This window comes from Sinohyriopsis cumingii, chromosome 12 (assembly GCF_028554795.1).
Source record: "Sinohyriopsis cumingii isolate HCF-2022 chromosome 12, ASM2855479v2, whole genome shotgun sequence".
Lineage (NCBI taxonomy): Eukaryota > Metazoa > Mollusca > Bivalvia > Unionida > Unionidae > Sinohyriopsis > Sinohyriopsis cumingii.
Window position 1 is genome coordinate 36,210,745 of NC_142972.1, and position 22,060 is coordinate 36,232,804.

The following is a 22,060-nucleotide window of genomic DNA, read 5'->3' on the forward strand; positions in this document are numbered from 1 at the left end:
GTGTCAAATCCAGTCCCAACCCGGCTTCATCCTGTGATGACCATTGATTGGGACTGGATAAGGGAAGACACCAAAAGCAACTGCGTTTACAAGATGTTTATTTATAAATGCAATTTAAATATTAACTAATCTGACACCATTATAAACAAAAAGATAAGGAAAATTATAAAGTTCCTAACATGGAACTATCAACGATTAACTCAACGAGTAAAAAATATAAACTCAAAACATGAATTTAACAAATGGAATTTTAAAGCAAACGTGAGTTCCTATCACTGATCAACAAAATAAAAGTGACCTACACCCCAATATAAAGAGTCTTGAATGTATCGTTCAAATAACGATATAGAAAAGCAGATAAATTGAACGTATCGTTCAAACAACGATTTTGATAAGAATGTAAATTTGAACGTATCGTTCATAAAACAATATTGAAAAGCGGTGTAAATTACGAACCTATCGATCGTTCACATAACGATATAGCAATAGGGATGAATGAAATTACGAACCTATCGATCGTAAGCCGATATTGAAATACGTGTAATTATGAACCTATCGATGGTTCACATAACGATAGAGCAATAGGAATGAATGAAATTACTAACTTATCGATCGTTCACATAACGATATAACAATAGGAATGAATGAAATTATGAAATGCATTTGTGGAAATAACATGGAACACTATAACCATTGTGGCGCCCATTTGATGTCCAAGATGTTCCGGTTCCACGCGCTCTAGAGTCTATGGTCAGAGAAGCACCCACGCACGGTCTGCTCCTCTCAGTCTATTGTAGGATCCCTCGAGAACCTTCACATCACAGACCCGAAGGTCGCGAAGCCCTGGTCCCTCGCACTGAGAAAACCAGTATACTCTTCCGATCCAACGTCACCATAACACAGCGTATACGTCACACGAAACCACACAGAGTTCTGTGACTTCACATCAAACCATTATAAGGCACGGCATAAGGCATGGCGGCATGTATAAGGCAGGTATAATGCAGCTCTACAGCTGGAGATTTGCTTCCGTAAAGGGGTAAGCTTCGTGACAAAACTGCGTAATGTGATTTGGTTATAGAGAATTTGCTCTATATGTACACTAGCTGTGGCAGATATGCGCAGCTAGGTACTTCGATTTCCCGCTGCCGGCAATTTGCACGTGCAGGGGTCCGAGTTTCGCTCAGGATTTCGAAATAACTAGAGCCGAAAAAATATACCACCATCGGGTGACGTTGTATGCGGCAACGAAACCCGAGTACATTTTTGACAACATATACATATTGATATACCTGGTACACAATTTTGTGACAATTAGGATGTTGGCTACAACTTTCTAGAAAAAGTCAATACACAACAAAGTTTTGAAATTCGAGGAGATTGTAACTGTAACTTTCGGTTGTATGCATTTCTCTGTACAGATGCAAAGCAATATTAGGCTCCCTGAAAAAGAGATCGATTACAAGTTGAGGTGGTCTAGTAAAATTAACTGACTTAGTCATTTTGTGCACAAATGACTTGATTGGAACATGCATAAGTTTTTGGTTGATAATAATTTAAAATATATTATAACATGCAAAAACCAAATAGACAATATCATATATTATGTTGAACAGAGCAATAACGAATAAGCAAACAAAATACGAGTTGCAAAAGAGACTGATTGCAACAATAAATGGATTTTAGATGCTCATCACTTATATTACAAGAGGCTTAATATTTTATATAAAGCACGACAAAACAGTACAAACAAGAGCAATGAAATACTAACAATTCAGCTGTACAGACAAGCCAATGAACGAGGCAAAATCTGAACGAGACAATTAAAAATAAAGAAACTCTGAATGAATACCGTAATTTGCAATCAAAGAACTATTAAAGAAAGCATTAAATAAAGAAATCCAACAAAACGATCAAGATATTTTAACCTTAATCATTTTTACAGGTGCCAAAATAACTGGAAGAGATGATAGCTACTTTCACTAAAGCCATATGCCAACTGCAAGAAAAGAATGATTTAACCGAAATATAAAATTACAGAGACACAAAAAGAAAATAAAGATGACATGATTAACTCTAGAAAACATTTAGCTAAAGCCCTATTCTCGATTTTGATGACAAAATCAAATTGCTTAAGGATCAAATTAGCTTAATGATAGAACAGAACAATCTTAAACAACTGAATATGTTGATAACAAACTAGTTAACCATATAGGCGTGGAACTATGTAGTAATGTCAAATTAGACAAAAGAATAAAACGAACAGGAAAGATTTAATTGATCTGGATAAAAAAATTTCCAAAATATGAAGAGGCATTCATAGATAAAGTAGATACAAGACTCTCGGACTAAACTGAAGAAAATAAACCAAGTTAGACTAGCGAGAGGGCCACAATGAAAGCTGAATTAAACATAGAAATGTGTACAAGAGTGTTTTAATAAGCATTGCAGTTGAGGAAATTTAAAATTTAATGATAAATTGATACCTGGATAAATAATGCGCCATAAGCTTCTTTTTCCTTGAAGATTGTATTCGATAATATAATATGTTAATACATACAATGCCTTTTTTAATCGTCTTGTAGAATTATTGCAGATTATGGAAGATTGAAAAAGCTTGAACAGCATTAAGAAGTTAGTGTTGGGACTGGTCGACCTGGTGTCAAGATAATGTGACTGGGTGGGACATCATCTACATGTCTGCGGCATGATGCCTCAGGTCCAGAAATCACTATAAACTGCCACACTGCAGACATCGTAGCGATATGACTGAAAAATTTTTAAAATTATTAAAGCTATGTTAAAATCCAAATCACACACACTCACACACTGTTTTTTTAAATACCGGTTAATGTGAAGGTTAAAAGGCAGGTACATAATGTAGTGGTACACAACTTCGGTGGATAACTTGATAAAGACATAACAATTTCTAAGGGTAATGACGATCTTTTCTAATTTAATGACTACATGATTTTCATGACTTAATATATGTGTTGTCACCAGCGTCTGTAAGAACAAACAAAAAAAGAATAAGATATCATGAATGACAAATTGAGAACGTTAATATCAGGAGCGGCAAATATGTAAAAACAATGATGGTACAAAACCTCTTTCGTTGTCACTATAAGAACATAAATGTAAAACACCACATGACGTTCAGATACTGACATATCATTGCCCAATTTGTCGTTCTGTTCTTCTTGAAGATTTGAGATTTTCCATTACCGTGGCAAACGCCTCTTAAGTAATGGAAGCTGGTAATCCTGAAAATACCAATCGAAAAATAGTTGTCTCCAGTATAATACGATTACATCAGATTCAGTGACTCAATCCGTTAGCGTTAACTATATGTACAGACACCGAATTATGTTCTGCGACAATAACCATAAGAGCCAATTACTGACATAGCGGCTAATACGACCTTAGCAAATTTTACACGTGATTCGCCACGAATGAGTTTACAACATATTTTGGTACTGTGTAAGTTATATAGACGAGCTGTTCAGAGCAATTGTAAATCCGGCGAGTGAAAAGATGACGATTACTGTGGAAGGATTACCAAATATGTTTTATTCTCAGGGGCATACATTCGGGCACTAGCTTCAAGAAGCAATCAATTATTTATTTTCCGAGCAACAAAATTGTACGGCACTCCATGATGTAAGTGTTAACTGTTTCTATATCGATCACCAGTGTATCTTGCTTAATTTGAGAAGTGCATATGAGAACAGAATGCATGATATGTGTCATAAAATATATAATGCTCGAAAAAGGCATACTGATAAACCGAAAAGAGAGCGTAAATGCACACAAAATGTGTGTTTATTTTGTGTCTGATAATTAGGAATATATTCAGAGCACTAGGAGGATATCTATACTGTTTTCAAGAGCGTTGTGTATACAGGACTGTTGTTTAAATTAACAGATGAATTATATTTTGTGATTTCAGCTGGACTTGAGTGTCATGGATGTAATGCGAATGGTGCAGTTGAGCAAGATGGTACACAAACATAGAAAATTAATATAAGACCTGAAGGAAAGAGTAATGTTTATGACAAATCATTATAAATTTGCAACAAATAATCCACGTGAGAAATGAATTGATAACTGTGTTATCCTAACGATGACAGAGTGAAACAATGTAGGATATTAAAGATACATTGAAAAAGGATAAGATAACATGTTGCGATAACAACTTTGACTATATTTCTAAAACAGTAAAATAAAGCTTAAGCAGAAAAACTGCACACTTGTATTCGACCTAATGAGCAAATTAAAGGGTACTGAAACAAATGGAAAGGGTATTTGGTCCGGTTGTGAAATTAGCAATGGTGTTTGCTAATTTTGTGCAAATCAGATACTGTGATCAGACCATAAACTCTCCATACATGGTTTTGACATATCGATCTAAGATTTCAATATAAAGAACTATCGCAAGTGAAACCACAACAAAGTTAAAATGGGGAACTTTCTTGATTACGTCGGTGTTAACTGTAAATATATAAAATCTTATATCTTTTTTAAGACAGCGAGAGAAACAGCCACCTCTTTTGGTACCCGCATAGAGCTTTGATATGACATTTAAGTAGGCATAAACACGAAATAATTTCTTTGGAAAAGCATCATTACACGATGATCTGTGGTGTTTAAAACCGTCGAAAGACAAGGTTTGCACTAGATTTAATACAAATCGAACATAAGAAGCCCTTAACTATGTCTTTATCTTCCCACCCTTATATACAAAAATACCTACTGGAGGAATGGGCTTTTTTATATAGCTGACCATGTAATTACAATAGATCCTGATGACAGATCAAAGAAGTGGTTTTAACTTCTCATTATCAGTACTGTGTTTTTGACCGAAGACTGTGCCAACACCGAACATGTAAAAAAATGAAGTCAACCAACCTAACCAGGATAGCATTGAGTGTTAGACATCACATAATAGATGTGAGGGCGATAGTACAAAAATACAATTCTATCAAAAATGACCTGCGTGAGAATGTTAGGTTTTAAATGGCCTTTAACTCTACATATAAGAAGGCAATGAAAACATGATCGAGGAAAACCATTGTAGCGCTTATGGGTGAAGAGATAATTTAAAAGCTGAAACTAAACAAACAAAATAAGTTTTAAAGCGTTTAGAAACACGCATCATGGCAGAGTTGTTCAGTAACCATATGGAAGTTTATTAGCATTATCAACCAAATATCATTACAACTTAATGCCACCTTATTCAACGTAATATTGTACAGCTGATGATGGTATAATCTAATAAATTTATCTCTTCATGTTGTAAAGTTTTGCTTAAACGATAATATTTCACGACGTAAATATACATTTTTTCCATGCATTCTTTCTAAAGTTCTCAGTTCTAAATTCAATGGCATTACTTCTTAAACCACTTCATTCTTATGTAGGCATGCCATATAATTCGTCTTTGAAAAGTCCTTATGCTTTATTCGTAGTATAAACATCGAATAAAGTATCGTTTTGTAATCACTTGTGTCACAAAACTGGATGTTATATTTTATATTTTATGTCACGGTGAAAGCTTTATCATTTCCGCGCAAATAAACTGCATTAGTCAAATTTAGCGTTATGGAAAATATACATCACTGTCAAAATATATTTGTAAACATTATAATCTTTCTTGTATGACTGCATGTCAACAACGTCTGCATTGAAATGATTACATGCATGAACGACGCAAGGATTTTTGGAAATAAACCTTTACAATACTTGCTTTTTCAATGTGTAGGCAGATTATTCAATTAACCATTCTTTTCATTCAATATATTTTATTATGTGTTTCTCCCGTTTAAATTTTACATCCAGCAGGCTGATAGTTGTACAAGCAGCTGGACTTTCTGGATCATATTATATAAACATAACATATTCTCTTTTATCAGTCATTTATTTTATAATTATAACTACATTTAAAACAACTTATTTTATAACCAAGTCCAACGTTTTGGAAGAATTAGTATTGAGTTTTGTCCCACCTTTGTAGCAATAACAAAGCACAAATCTCAATATCTGTCAGTAGTATTTATTGTTGAATGTGGAAGGGAAAAATCATTGTCTAATGTAGCTTGCTTGAAAAATAGCATGCGAGTGAACAAAACATTAGTTTGGAACCTTTTTCAAATTGTCTTTATATTACACTTGATGAACTTCTAACTCCTCGAAAAAAAAAACATGTTACCTGTCTAATATAATTAACCTTAGAAAAGGAGACATTTTGAGTTGACATTAAAAGATTCAATAATTGTACAAACTGTTTCTGTGAGAAAGAAGTGATAGGTATTAGATGTTGAAGTTCCAGATTTGAATTAATACCCAGTCAAGTGTAAATGTTATATATTCATTTAATATCTGCATACTACTTGATTCAATCTATTTTTAATCCCAGCCGTTTGATGATCTTTGACGATGATTTATAATTTTCAAACCGCACTCTCTTGTCTGTCGATTCCTGCAGGTTTCCAGTTGAAATGATTTTGTGCACTTTGTTGCTCATGGAGACAGAATTTGCTGTTTCATTCGTCGAATTGGCCGGCATGTTGTTTCAAGTCACTCAACTGACATTAACCCCATTGAAACCGACAGGTTTCAGGCTAGGAGTCCCAGGAGCAAGTTGAATTTCAGTGATGTGAACTATCTACACAGAGGTATTAAGGCACACTTGATGTTTCGCATCTCTTGTAGTTTTAATCAATTTCCAGAAGTCCTTTCTCACCAATATCATCTCATACTGACAACGAATGAACGACGGCTAACTGGTGTGTCCACTAAATAAAGAAGTTTAGGTCGCCTATAACGGCAGTTGAACCTAAACATAAAAGTCGTAGACATCGTTAGTCTGGTAATATTGTCGGTATAATACTAATTTCAGCACACGATAGGCTATACATTACGGTCATTATAACTGTTGGAGGAAGAACTCGGCGAAAACCCCTTGTAAGTTTTCTCATATATCCACCTTGGATGAGCCCGAGACTCGAACCCGCGCGATCAGAGGTGAGATCGAATTATTCGGTGCTTTAGACCACCCCATCACCAGGGGCGCTTCTAAAGCCTCTGCATTCACCCACAAGCTTAATTATACGGTTAAACGTCGACCTTAAATAATGTAAATTTTCCTTTTCGAAGTTTATGAAATGGGTAATTTCATTTTTACTTATTCCTTGTAAGTCGGATTTATGAAAATGTCATACAACTATTGTTTCAGTGTTACTATTTAAACACAATAGTCAATAACGTTTTATAAACACAACGTAGCTTGCATTGTATCGATATATGGCAACATATCAGCCATACGAAATGCATATCAGGCAACAAACATGTTAATAATTTTATGCTATTTATAAAACCTATTCAACAATCGATTAATACCGTGTGTGTGTGTGTGTGCGTATGTGTGTGTGTTTTTTTTATCGCTCTACCTCACTTAAATTTAATCTAACTCTTTCATCATCATTACCTTCCAATATATAAACTGTGTAATATCCACGACCACTCTTAGATGTATATACGATACCTTGTTTAACGCTTATCATCTTTTCTGTTTTGTTTTGTTTTTCCTGCTGTCACATTTAACAGTTTCTATTTATACATTGAAATACATATATATTAATCAAAGGAGCAGCTATAGTAGCCAAATGGACGACGATTGCCAGTCACTGTCTTCATATAAAAATATGCACAGCGGCTGATGAAAGTGGTGGTGATCATTTTTAATGTTATTACTGTGAGGAATATCGTCACACAAGCTTTGGGGCATATTGTTTCTAGTTACTCTTCACCGCCAAAGCCAAAACTTGACCAGGAAACATTAAAATAATGATTTTGCTTTAAATGACTTGATTCACTTCTCGTGGGTCATGGTTCTTTCCGGGGTTTTCCCTGGTTCTTCCTCCACCATTTATACTGGCCGCCATGTATAGCCTATCTTGTGCTGAAAAATGGCGTTAAACCCTACTACAACAACAACAAAGGAACACAATACCCTTGTTAATGTATTCTTTATCCTCTTAAGGTCAAGGTTTTCTTCTTTATGTAGACGTGTTTATGCAAGCGTGAGTCAAGCAGCAAGCACATGCTTCGTGTCACGTAAGATATTATATTCAAAATTTAACAAGTTTGCGAGTTATCTGCATTCTTATACGTATGCGCATACATCTCTCTCTCTCTCTCTCTCTCTCTCTCTCATGAACAACGGTTTATTGAATCTGTCCCATTTTTAATGTTTGACTTTGTCTCAACTGTAATGTTCACATCTCAGTCTCTAGCTATGTTTATTAATCAGGTATACTTCTTATTACTCTGTAGGCCTATCAGAGTGTGTCCAAACTCCGAGGAAGATAATGGGGAATCAGGAGTCAGATTAGGTTCATGGAGATAGCTGTAAAATGTCTATACTTTATCAGACAGGTGAATACGAACTATTTCATCACTTTCAATCTGATTTGAATTTTCACTTTCTTTCCTCTGTAAATAGTTACTGTTTTGATTTATTGATTATGTAGCTGTTACTAGGTGATGGTTGATTTTTACCAAGCACAGATTGCAGTCAGGTGGTGGTTGATTTATTACCAAGCACAGATTGCAGTCAGAAGCTATTATCAGGTGGTAGTTGATTTATTACCAAGCACAGACTGCAATCATTATTAAATAGTTAACTTTAGTTACCACATATATTGTTTTACTGTTCAGTGTCATCATGCTTTCCAGGTCAAAATTGGTATTTGTAAGTATAACAATATCTGCATTATACATTGTTTCTTCGTATAAATCGATGAATATCATTTCCGCAAAGTTTCTTAGGTCCAATAGTTATATGTTTGGTTTCAATGTGGTTTCAGAAATATTTAAGAACGTTTCAGTAAACTTATTAATGATATCATCAATGGAATCTGAATCCTTTATAAAAGCAAATTCCTGTTCCAGTGTACATGTATTTACACCAGTGATCCTGTATTTCTAAATAGTTAGTTTCTACGGTAATTGCTCCCAAACGGTAAATGAACGTTCAGCCCTTATTAACCAGTGATCAAAGCAAAATGGGGGACATACTTTCTAATATGTTATAACATCAAATGTACATGTAGTTATGAAGTCATACTATGTGGTTGGAATATTGGCGTAATACGGGTAAATGACGCCAGGGCGACGATGATGGCCCAAAGTGGTTTTGGTACCCAAGACCTCTGGCGCCCGGGGAGCAACTGACCCGTCCGCTTCCCCCCACAAGTACGCTGCTGGCTTGCAGCGAATCAAGTGGAATCAGAGACAATGTTTTTAAACACACACACACACACACACACACACACACACACACACACCTAATATGATTTTGTTCGATATACGAGATGCATCAAGCACAAAGTAATAAAGATCACCAATCAGTAAATATCCGTTTTAGAATCGACAGCAGCTTTAAGTCTCACATTAAGATATATTCAATGTCCGATTGATGACTTCATGTATTAAGTATGAAGTCCCAATGGAAATGATTTGCCCATAGAAAAAATATGTCAACACTTATAGTTCACCTTTCTCAACTATTAAATCTGATAACCGTTTATAAACTATGCCTTTTCATATATATATATATATATATATATATATATATATATATATATATATATATATATATATATATATATATATATATATATATATATATATATATGCATAATCAAACTAATTCCAAATGAGAATTGTCTCCTGTCACGATGTAATGGGGGAGACTGAAAGCCATCGGAACCAATATCTCAGTTACTAAAATTTTCGTTCGAGGGTTTATTTGTTTTTGTAGGGTACTTTTTGTAACATGCGCCATTCTTTGCATTCTTATAACATTGACACATATATCAAGGCCAGTATATTTGGAAAAAAATACATTGTAAGGACGTGTTGAATTGGATTGCATAACGAACAGTGATGATGGTTAAATATCACTTAACTGAAATAGTTACCTACTCCTCCAATCTAGGGTTATGTACTCCACCCCGTGCCAGCAATAAAACTGTCCATTATCAATACTTAGACCAGTCAGTATTGTACTACGGATGTTGACGGTATATATCTTGTTCCTAGACGAGCCTAGAAAGGACACAAAATTGATAATTGTCTTGTAACGGATATACTAATAACAAAGACAACTAATTGTTACGGCTTTATTGTCGAAAACTAAGTAACAAGAAGAAGCAAAACCAAAACTTAACATATAATTTAAATATCAAAGTTCTCAAATGAAAATTTAAGAGGAACTTACAGTATTATGAATTCAATCCAAAATAATCCTAAAAGGTATGCACAAGTAGAAAAGAATTGAATGTTCATAATGAATTCCAGATCGATCCTCTAATGTACTGGTCTCCCAACTGTTCTGATGTATCACAATGGCATTACCCAGAACTCCTTTGAGTAGAATAATATTTTCAGTCCAATGAGTACTTCGAAGTTCCAATGAATAATCCAAGCAAATGTCTTCTCTCAAACTGTATCTAAACACGACATTAAAAATGTATGCAGACTGATGTTATAAAAAGAGTATAGGAAATATGAACGAAATACTTGTCTAACCCTACCAGCTTATGTACCTCCATATAGCCGTAAAATGCAAGTTTTTCCTACTAGCTACGTGACATTTCACAATGCTCCTTGATATAAAAGGAACCCACCTGACTTACCCATCCAATGGGAAATAACTTCATTCTTCCCTAAGAACCCACCTGACCTCATAAGTCAATGAAAAATTATTCTAAACTGTCCACAGGTTCAATATATAGGTTGAATTTAACTTGTAAACATTTATTTATAGCTCGATATCTTTATAATAGATATTACATCCATAGACACAAATTAGCTATATAATATCTTGTATATAGATGATCACTACAAGTTTACGCCATGAACAAAACGTACACATGATATAGATACAGTCAAGTAACTAAGGTTACACAATACTCATATACATAACAAAATAGTAAGCACTCGATATCGAAACTGATTAAAAAGTTTACAATGATAATACTATCCCAGTCATTGGTATTATGAACCATGCTTGCTATTTTATACATATATTGTTTAACATATATGAATAATACACATAACTTCAAGGCGATTTATAAAATGTAACGATTAGTTTGTATGCATGGGGAAATTCGGGATAATACAGCTGGTTGACAATGTAAGCAGATGTCCTAAATTTACATGGCTTCCAACCAAGATTTTACATAAAATTTTACAAGCAATTGATTTCTGCATGCAGTTTGAGAAAGAATCAAACAATTTGTGCTCTTGTTACAACAATGATGTAGAACATTTATCTCAACTTCGGTGTGAATGTCCAATACAATATAAATCTTGACTAGCTTAATAGACCGAATATAACAAGTGAGTGCAATTATGTGTAAAACCTTTGTTGTATCAAAAAGCGGACATATGCTAGTGATAAAATATAAGGGGAAATCTGATGATGTGATTAACCTAATTAAATTAAAGTTGAAATGATATATTTATAGCTATAGTTTTAATGACGAATGACCAAATATACCTAATTTAAAAAATAAATAATTGAAACTACACTTTCAATTAGAAATGTCTTCTGGTTACAAAACTGTACATGAAAAACATTTTGATATCAAATGCCAACTAAACAACAAAGACTTTAAGGAACTGAATGATAATTTATGAATTTATCTCTCTTCGTCTATCTTTGACGTTCTATCGACTGCAAGCAATATATATATATATATATATATATATATATATATATATATATATATATATATATATATATATATATATATATATATATATATATATATATATAATGTACGCTATGATGATAATATACCACGTGATGTATACATTTTTCATTAATGGGAAATATATATACTTCCTCTGCAGATGGAGACCATTACAAGCTCGATTTATAAATTGTCAACAGTGTGTCCAAACTTATAGACTACGGTACCGCAATTTGCTTGAGTTAGTTTGTTGTTTTGTTTATTTGTTGTTTTATTTTATTATAGAAAAACGGCACTAGTTCACCCTGTGTATTTTTGTTTCATCTTCAGTGCTCATGGAAACACATTTCACACTTTTAACATTTTATTTTCTTATTGCATATCAGAGGGATTTCAATAATTTTAATGCATAAATACGAATGAGCCAGAATGCGCTTTCGTAACCAAACACCATCGCCTAGCCGACATCAGAAAAGTGGCACTTGAATACGTTCTTGAAAATCTTACCGCCCATCTTGATACGTTAATTGCTATGGGGTACCATGGGGCGCATTCAAGAGCAACACTTTTATTTAATATAATATATTTTGTGGCGAATAGTTAACTCCGGTAGGTATGTATTGTATTGCAGTATTACACAAAATGCCCACTCCTTATAGTGTCATTTTCTAAAAAAATTCCTTTGTCTTTCCCGCATTTGTCTCTTTGGAAAATATAACTTGTTTATTTAATTAATAGTACTTACCATACTCTACCGGGTAAAGTATCATACCACTGTATTACTGATGCTTATTCACACAAGCATATACACGCGCGCGCGCATCCTAAACAAACGTATATTGCTTTGTTTTTGCATTTATTTATCATAGTCCCCCTTATCAATGCCCTCGAAAAATGTGCATAACAAAGCCATATAGTGCACTGCAGTATTAAATTACCTTGTTTGTGTCGCTAAAGGATGTTTACGTATTGACCTTATTCGTCTTGTGTGCCGAAAATCATGTCATTCATTAAGAAGAGAGGAGAGATAGCGGCTTCGTTGAGTCAAAGAAACAACTGAATGTAAGTAACTTCTCAAAATACTATACAACAGCGAAATCTCTATTTAAATGATACAGAAAAGTGGAGGAAATAGATCAGTTGCTCCTCTTCCCCCGCAGTGGGGGTGGGGGTGGGGGTGGCATCACAGTCGAGTTGTATTGCATTGTTTGATTTGTGCATTTTTGCTGTCAGAAGTTGCAATTTAAATTGCTCCAGTGTATCTTGCCCCCTTAATCCGGCGGGGGCTTGCAAAGGGAAAGGACGAAAAAATTCTGTCATTTCTCAACAGACGACAATTATGTAGTGGTTTAACGGGTTCTTATTGATATGAGTGCGCATATCTTGCCGATTATTAGGAGGTCTTATATATCAGGTGTGTCAGCTAAATAATGTGTCACTGAACATTTATTCCGTTTGTTAAGCATTATTTTCGGTTATGTAACTATATTTTCCAAACCGCGTTTACCTTTTGAACCGACATGGAATCTTAATTTGTCTGGTGAAGAGAAATGTTTTGCGGCTTACTGAAAAGACTCTCTACTAAAAATGTTACCCCGTTCCAAACTCAGGATAGCTAACCTGTATCTATAATTTGGGAGGTGGGGCCCCGAGTGGCCTAGTGGTCTAAAGCGCTCTCCGCTACAGATCACTGCCATCACACCTCAGTCTGCGTAGGTTCGAGTCTCGGATTCAGCCAATATGGGTATGTGAGAAAGCTTGCCAGTAGCTTCTCGTGGGTCGGTGGTTCTTTTTGGAGGTTTTCCGGGTTCTTCCTCTACCATTAATACTGGCCGCCTTGTATAGCATATCATGTGCTGAAAAATGGCGTTAAACCCTACAACAACAACAACAATAATTTGGGAGGCATAATATAACCCTGCTTCAGATGTTGAACTCCTAATAATAACTGTAGAAACGTCTGTAGTGCCATTTATAGTGGTTGTACTAAGGGTGTAGTGCTGTGGAAACACGTGGGAACGGCGTTCGCTTACTTTTTTGCGCGTTCCCTTACTCTTTATTTAGCCATAAACCACTGGGTAGTACCCTTCACCCTCACCTCTAATTATAGATTTGAATCAAGAATTACGCCTCAAGCGCTGTTTATCCTAAGGTGTGCTCTTGCTATTGTTTGTTGGAAGAGTCGGGATGGAGGAGGGCTCAAATCCGACTCTGCACATCAGTGATTTCCGTAGATCTTTGAACAGTTAGAGAGTGGTAATGGATCTATGTCTGAGACGTAGAGAAATCGGGTACAGGGCAGAATATGTACACCTTACGTCCACTGGTAGGCCATAAACAACACTCTGTGGTGATGTTATCTGTAAACGTATGAAACAGATCCAAAACATAAACTGAATAAGTGAATCTGCTGGATAAAGTATAATGTTTGGTATTGCACGAGGGATTATTTACAGAGGGTTTGGGGCCCAAGTTGGCCGACTTGTCTGAGACACTTGCCTTTAACTATCACTGTCATCTCAGCTCTGTCCTTGGGATGGGAAAATATTGATATGTGAGAAAGCTTGCCAGTATATTTCCGTAGGGCGATGGTTCTTCCCGTTTTTCTTTTTAAGAGGTTCATACTACGTATGTTATTCTGTCAGATATGAATAGCCTATCATGTGCTGAAAAATGGCGTTAAACCACAAAACCATAGAAGCAGAGGCAGAGGTGAACCCTATTCCCGCAGCAGAAAAGGTCCTGTATGGATTTTAGAGCCTCACACAAAGGGTTGTCATGGAGGGCTTATGTAGAGATCAGTCTCAGCTAAAGCTAGAAGCCAGCACATCAAGCAACCTCAATGCCGGCAGAAAAAAGTCAGGTATAAACGGACAAAACAAGGTTAATTTTCTGGCAGGTGGCTTTATGCAGTTTATAAAATCATGGGAAGAAATAACATATGAAAAAGTTTCACGTGCTACTCAAATTCTCAATTATAAAAAAAAAAAAAAAAAACAGTATTCCACCTGTTCAAAGAAAGTATTCAAAAGCCAGATAACCTTCGTCAGAATGAAATGTCCATTATTTCTGAAGAAACACACTGTACAATTTGGTGTTATCAAACAATCTGAAGCTTATGAAAGACTATTCATTTAACTAATACAGGTAAAACCTGATATAACGCGATACTAGGTCCAAACAATAATATCGCGATATAAGCGGGATAACATTAACGAATTTTTCGAAAAACTTCCCCATAGGAAATGTGCATTGAAATTTCAATGTCATCGTTTGTTTTGTTCGCCGGGTTCCATCATACATCAAATATACTTCACTTTTGAATTGTATACATGCCAATATGGCGCAAACTGTGCACGGTGAAGTTAAGGCAACATTAAATGCAGTGCTGGGATTAAAAATCTGTTAGGGATACGAATAGTTGGCTTTTCCGTGAGCATGTATTCAGGATGTTAAAAAGAGAGGTCACATTAAATACAAAAATGGGATCTATGCTGAAATCGCGTTATAAGCAGAATCGCGTTATAACGAATCACGTTATAGCTGGTTTTAAAGCTAGAAGCTGTATTTTGTCAGACATAGAAAGAAAGGCGAATTTAGAGTCTTTCTTAATTTATAATATTGGAAAGAATATATCAAATATCACCTTATTAAAACGGTCACTTCAGAAATTGATCTAAAACAATTTACTCCAAACAGCTTGATGTCATCTGTGTTGTTTAGGCCTTTGTCAATAAATGCATAGAATACAAATATCTGAGATCAGAATAGAGGAGAAAAGTTTTCCAATATGTCTGCTTACCAAATGGGATTACTTGTGTCCCGTGAATGTTCATAAAGTTGCTCAAACCAGTCTACACCACTTTGGTCACATTAATGTGGTGTAGTTCAATCGTGGTTATAAACAATAATGATAATTGTATATAGAATGTGAAGGGTTTTGTGGAGTTTGTACCCACTTGAAGATTCTTATCTCATGCTAACAAATCATGATTTACTCAACACATCAACTAGAACTATTAGACAAATAGATAGATAATGTAAATACGATAGTAGTCTTACCAGAAGGGAAAGTAGAGCATTTCAGACAGAAATGCAAGTCGTTATGCGATTAACATTTAACATCAATTAGAAATGTACCACAAGTTATCGGACTGCTATCTTCCTTTTCTCATCAATAGAGAAGCGGAAACTTTTATTAGAGAGTCTTGAAAGAGGACGATAAGGGCGCTTTAAAAGCCAGAAGAGATATTTGATGGAACCATGAGAATTACAATTTCTATGGAGTCATATCTTCATTTGTTGATCCGAGGCGTTGAAAAATGAAATAGGAACATTATACATGTCAGCCTTAATATTGTTATTTGGTTCTTGGCAGAACATGTACGTGCTGGAAATAACATAGCAGAGTTCATTTCAGACAATTCAGTGAACAAGCTTAATGGGAGGTTGATACAGATATATTCAAAAACTTATGGGCAAGCCAAGTATTTACCTCACTGTTTCCTTCTAGGATAAATAAACAGTTACAGATGTTTGCCACTTGGAAACTAATCCCAGATGCATCGTTTGCACGGCTTTTTTCGGGAGATTTGTTTCAGTTTTTCTCGCATGTATTTCCTCTGGAGGTATATTACTGGACCAAAAAAATGTCTCGGAACGGAACGCACAGAACAGTACGTATTCCACCACACAATGAGACAGAATAGTGTAGTATTCCACCACACAATGGCGACTCCGGTTAAAAAGGTATTCTCTCGATATTAGGTAGCAGGACGTTTGATTTGTTAATTAGTAAATAGTGCTTCTGTGCACTGCCTTCCATAATTTAGAAGAATCGATGCTTATTGAAACTACATTCTTTAATCTTGTCACAAATTTGTTTTTACGTAAAACAATCACACTTCAGTGACATGCATGTTTCTGAAGAAAACTATGCACTTATGAAATGTAATTTGTTTAATGGAGACGAGTTTTCTTCATACAACAGGCCCTGGTGGGTGAAATGTCTCTCAATTAGGATGATAAAATTTGAGTTCATAGATCGGTCCTAACTAAGTGAAAGATAATCTGTTTTGTTTACAAAATTTGAAGTAAAGTAAATTTTATGAGATCTAATTCTTTTTTTTGGACAAAATTTGTGTTGATATAACAGTCCAATTTTCATGAAATAATTTCACCTGTTCTGCGGACAAAATAGGTTTTCATAGAACAATCTCATATATTCACTGAATTACTTCGCCTGTTCTGCGGACGAAATCGGTTTTTTAAATATTTTTTATATAACAATCTCATATATTCACGGAATTACTTCGCCTGTTCTGCGGACAAAATCGTTTTTTTTTTATAGAACAATCCCATATATTCATGGAATTACTTCGCCTATTCTGCGGACAAAATAGTTTTTCAAAGAACAGTCACTGCTAAGTGACTTGAAATTCTGTTTTTTTTTGGACAAAATCAGTCTTCATAGAACAGTCCAATATACACGAAATAATTTCACATGTTCTGTGGATAAAATCGTTTTTCAAAGAAGAGTCACTGCTTAGTGCTTTGTAAATCTGTTTGATGGACATAATTTGTCTTCATAGAACAACCCAGCTCAGAGAAATTCTGCTCTGTGCAGCCTTATGGCAAGATACCACCAGAAGTCGAGAGACGACGTTTGGAAAATGGTGACGGTGACACCGTTGTCGTCTTCACAAAGATGGTATACGATTCTGCAGGAAATGTTAAGACAATAAATGTAGTTCTGGTAACGTTGTGAAAACAAATAGGATACGAACATGGGTACATCATTTATGTTACTTTGCCAATTTTGTGCATGTGATACAAAGGTACAGGCTGTAGGGGTCATCAACATAGGGCATATCGAATTACACACAGACGCATATATATGGTCTGACATGTTTCACCTATTATTTTAAAGAGAAAAACACTCCAAACACCTTAATGTATAAGCAAAATGTTACTATTGATAGTAAGTAATTATCAGGCAAGCTATTGGAACCGGACAAATTGCTAAGAAAGCTCCGACATCATTTATGTATCTTAAAGATATTAACCAAAAAACAATATTTCACATTCGTACATAGATGGGTACTAACTTATGATAAGGTTTCTTCACTTCAAGCAGATATAAGCAACAAATGCCAGGCTTCATGGCCCAACGGTTTCAGACTGTTTTAGGGTGTGACTAAACAGTTTTGAGACTGGTTTAGGGTATATTATTATCAATTCCCAGAGAAGTAGGCTTTCAGCTATATACACAGTAACAGACGGCGTTCCGGTGTTAGCACATTCTCTATTTTAAGGCTTAAAAAAATCCAGTCTAAGAATAATATTGTATATTTTTATATACATAAAAAAATAACACACCACATCATTAATTCGTAAGGAGAATACAGAGTTATCCATCAGTTATGTGAAGCTATAGCATGGAACACAGTTGAGCATTGTTACGACACGAGGAGTCACTGTAAACTCTATTCAACACACGGTACACGAGGTGCTGAAGTGTCAAAGGCTATTACTAATATTGTGCCAATAGAAGATATTCTACTAATAACTGGATGCTTAACTAAAGACATTTCACAGTTTTTCGATAAACCTATTATTAATAATCATGACAAATTTCAGATAACAGTGCTAAAACTCCGCATATGGTCTTAGAATAGTATCTAATGGTGAGGTTAATGGCGACGTTTGAGCGGATTCGGATGACATTGAAGCGGTCGTATATCCGCCCATAGGAGTATTGTTTTTCTAGTCTGTTTTGGCATGTAGAGTAAGGTCCCTTAGTGCATAACCCCAGCTTTGAAGACTGAATCGGCTCATGGGCAGTATGTATCTAATAATGCAAGCCCATTTATTGTTACATATGACAACACATATCCCACTCACACTTCCCATTGGATTTGTGTAAGGGTGGTGGATGGTGTGAGCTCCCAATTTTAACTAATGCTTCGGTTTATAATAACTAGTGCTACTGATAGACGTCTGCAAATGCTTCCAGGAAAAAAATCTTTGATTTTTCAACCGTGTAAAAGCAAAGTCGATGGATTAGCTTTTGGTGATATTTTTAGAGAATTAATGATCTCTATTTACACGGAGCAGGCTTTGATATTTTCCTCAGTACTAAATAGAGAATATGGTTAAATTAACAATACAACATCTCAACGAGGCGCATTCTGTCCATCGTCTTTTTAAACCGATCCTAACAAACGATGGACGGTTATTTGTCCCATCGGCCAGTCTAATTAAGTCAGAGCTCTACAGCCATACTTAGGTCTGGGGCGATATGATTTTAATCAGACTGACCCTTCGGCAAGCGAGTCAGCTGACTTTAACATTGACTAATTAACGATAAGTACATGTAGGTCATGTGGAATATACACTGTATAGTAACACGGATATATTCCATTAGTGCCTGTATGTAAAACTTTTAGACTATTCCTTCGAGAACGTCACAAGTTTGGGGGGTAAATATTGATTGAGAAACCCGAAAATCTGATTTCTATCGTTGCCCATATATGCTCGAAAAATGGACCCACCTTAAAGATTTTGATTTTTAATTTTATTTTGAGAAAGGCAGTATATAGAGCGTGCTTGCAGGCTCTCAAACAACAAATGCATCAAAGGTAACAACACTTGAGATCCGAATTTTTTTCCAGAATTGTTATTTTGCCAAATCTTATCTACTTTGACGTTGAAGTAGATTTTGTGGAAACCCTTACGTGTCTAAAGCACACGTTGCTAGTTTCAAATGTAAACACTTGCTGGGGAGACGCTGATCCTCAAATATATATTACAGGCAATTTATTATTTTGTAAATTGATGACATTTTTTCCGTTGCCACTCTATGACAAGAGTTGTAATTAACATTATTAATGTTAAAAGTGACCGAAATAGCAACATCACTCATCTGTTGAAATTTTAAACGATCAATCTGTGCTTCGATAGATATGTAATAACTGAGGTAAACCTACTTTTAAGGCATGCATGTAAGTACTCTTTTAAAATATATATATATATATATATATATATATATATATATATATATATATATATATATATATATATATATATATATATATATATATATCGACGCTCTAGACCGATGGACGCAAGCAGCATATGCTGACTCATTACGGTGGAAAATAGTATCGCAGGATTGGGAATTTTACATTAAGGAAATTGCACCTGGGGTAGAGGGTTAAATAAATACTAAGACTGTCCTATATGGAAACAACAGTAGCATTATTGGGAGGCGGTCCTATTAGAATGTCATTGTTCGGCAAATTGAATTTTCATGACAAATATCATTGTAAGGACCATATGAAACACAAGGTTTTCAATACAAGAAGAAAAAGAATTTGATCATGACAAACGACACCACGGGTGGAGGGCGCCAGATGTTCTAAAGTAAATAATCATCCTTAGAGGGGAATAACTCATACATTGAAGTGAGGTCTGAAACGTTTAATAAATTCCTTATCTGTCTACCATATTGCATTGAACGAACGGGAATAGGGCAATCACAGTAAAATCACTTCTTGAACCGAGTTTAACCTGACAAGAATGTTAACACAATCAAAGCTTTCAATTTTTAAAATCAAGTGAAACTTGCATGTTACTCTGTGGCCTAGTGATTCGAGCGTCCGACATAGATGTGGGAGGTCGCGGGTTTGAACCCCGGCCGAGTCATACCAAAGACTTATAAAAATGGTATTTACAGTTGCCTCGCTTGGCGGTCATTATTAAGAGGTTAGTGTTAGAACTGGTAGGCCTGGTGTCATGATAACGTAAGAAATAGTGGGTGAGAAATAGTCAAATAAAATCAACAACCCCAAATGGGTGTTGACACTGATGGACAATATGTGGGTGTGATGTCACCTGTTGATTAAAATGTGTAATTTTGCTGCACGAAAATCTTTCTGGAACAAACCTGCGTACACTTATGACACATATCGGTAATTGGTAACAACCATATCTGGCGCGAAATTCAAAATGGCCACTGGACAGATGGTTGTGCTATTCCACGTGAATTTGACACGGAAATATCACGTATATGTCACCAAAAGAACCCTTCAGCGGACGGTTGCTCCACAACCACAAGAAATACCGGTAAGTGTAAACAAAATGTTTACCGATATGTGCAGAGAAAACTGGCTGCAGATTTTTCCATGTTTTAATGAATAGATGATTTCATTCCCTAAATCGAAAATTAATATCATCACGGGAGAGGGACTGATTTATCTGCCTACGTGGGGCACCATGCTACATGTCTGCGATATGATGCCCCAGTGCTAGACATCACTATAAACTGACACACTGCAGACATCATAGCTCTATGACTGCAAACTTGTTAAAACTACGATACAAATCCAAAACACACACGCATGTTACTCTTGCTGACGCACAGATTTTTCTCGCTTGCTTTTACGCGAGCTCTCGGTACGTGTTCTGCCTTTAATTAGTTTGTAACGTTCTCCACCATTTCATCCAGAAGTCAGTACCAATCAGGACAATTGTCAAGATAACCCAAACGCAAAATGTAAACCTTGTGTATTGCTAGCATTCAAATGATTTTGGCGCAAATCCAGCATGACTCCGCAACTGTCAAAGGAAGAAAACAGTTCATTTATTTTGTGAATGTCTGCATGCGCTTGTTAAACAAGCATGAAAATGGTACCGATAGTATGTATCCCGTCCTTGAAGAGCATATGACGTTACATGTATTGCATTTAGCTGCAACCGGGGAAGCAGTGGTATTATACTGTTTCAGTTCATGTGTAAGGCTTGATTTGAACGAAGGGCTGGGACTAAGATATTTTATTCACAAACATTTCTTCTTTACTTGCTTCTAGCCGATTATCGCTAATACTCGAACCATAAGCAGTATTCTTTTACAGTTCTATTTGTAATAGATCAATATTGTGAAAGACCCACTTTTGTCATGACGGATACGCAATATTCAAGTACAGAAAATGACTAAATATTAAAGGAATATCATTGGGAGGATGGATAAGTATGGACAGACTAGACCATATATCTATAGTTACTATCCAAATTTATGGTTGGGGCGGTGGTTCTTCCATCGGGGTTTAACCAGGTTCTTCCTCCATCAAAATATCATAGCCGCCATGTGTTGAAAAAGAAACCCACAGAAAAACAAACCAAAAACATACCATCAACTTATGCTTAGGAAGGATATATGGTCTATGCATTTATAAGACAAATACACCAAAACACAAGCAAGGAGGGGCGTTCATATTACTTATACGCACTATCCAGGA

General features: G+C 35.5%; 2 protein-coding genes and 1 long non-coding RNA gene across 8 annotated transcripts in view; 2 read left to right on the plus strand and 1 right to left on the minus strand.

Moving 5' to 3' along the window:
* LOC149786257 (EEF1A lysine methyltransferase 1-like) overlaps positions 1-15,642 on the minus strand; it is an 82,601-nt gene extending 66,959 nt beyond the window's left edge. The window contains exons 1-2 of one of the 2 annotated variants that reach the window (XM_089976645.1): positions 15,565-15,642; positions 9,984-10,110 (exon numbers count right to left, since the gene is read on the minus strand). The gene's annotated coding sequence lies outside the window, so the exon portion shown is untranslated. Of the gene's footprint in view, positions 1-9,983; positions 10,111-10,282; positions 10,535-15,564 lie in introns of those variants that run through there. The other variant, XM_089976644.1, reaches the window with a different exon arrangement.
* LOC149786259 (uncharacterized) lies at positions 2,885-5,741 on the plus strand. The gene is made up of 2 exons (XR_016424903.1): positions 2,885-3,660; positions 3,950-5,741. It is a non-coding gene; the product is annotated as an uncharacterized LOC149786259 (long non-coding RNA).
* Positions 8,336-22,060, plus strand: part of LOC149786260 (toll-like receptor Tollo) — a 270,288-nt gene continuing 256,563 nt past the window's right edge. For 2 of the 5 annotated variants that reach the window (XR_016424900.1, XR_016424901.1), the window contains exon 1: positions 12,549-12,824. Coding sequence is in view for 2 of the 5 variants with exons in the window: in XM_089976635.1 (XP_089832761.1) it covers positions 16,323-16,438 (116 nt within the window). In the remaining 3 variants the exon portion in view is untranslated. Of the gene's footprint in view, positions 8,437-12,548; positions 12,825-15,955; positions 16,439-22,060 lie in introns of those variants that run through there. The other 3 variants (XM_089976637.1, XM_089976636.1, XM_089976635.1) reach the window with 3 other exon arrangements.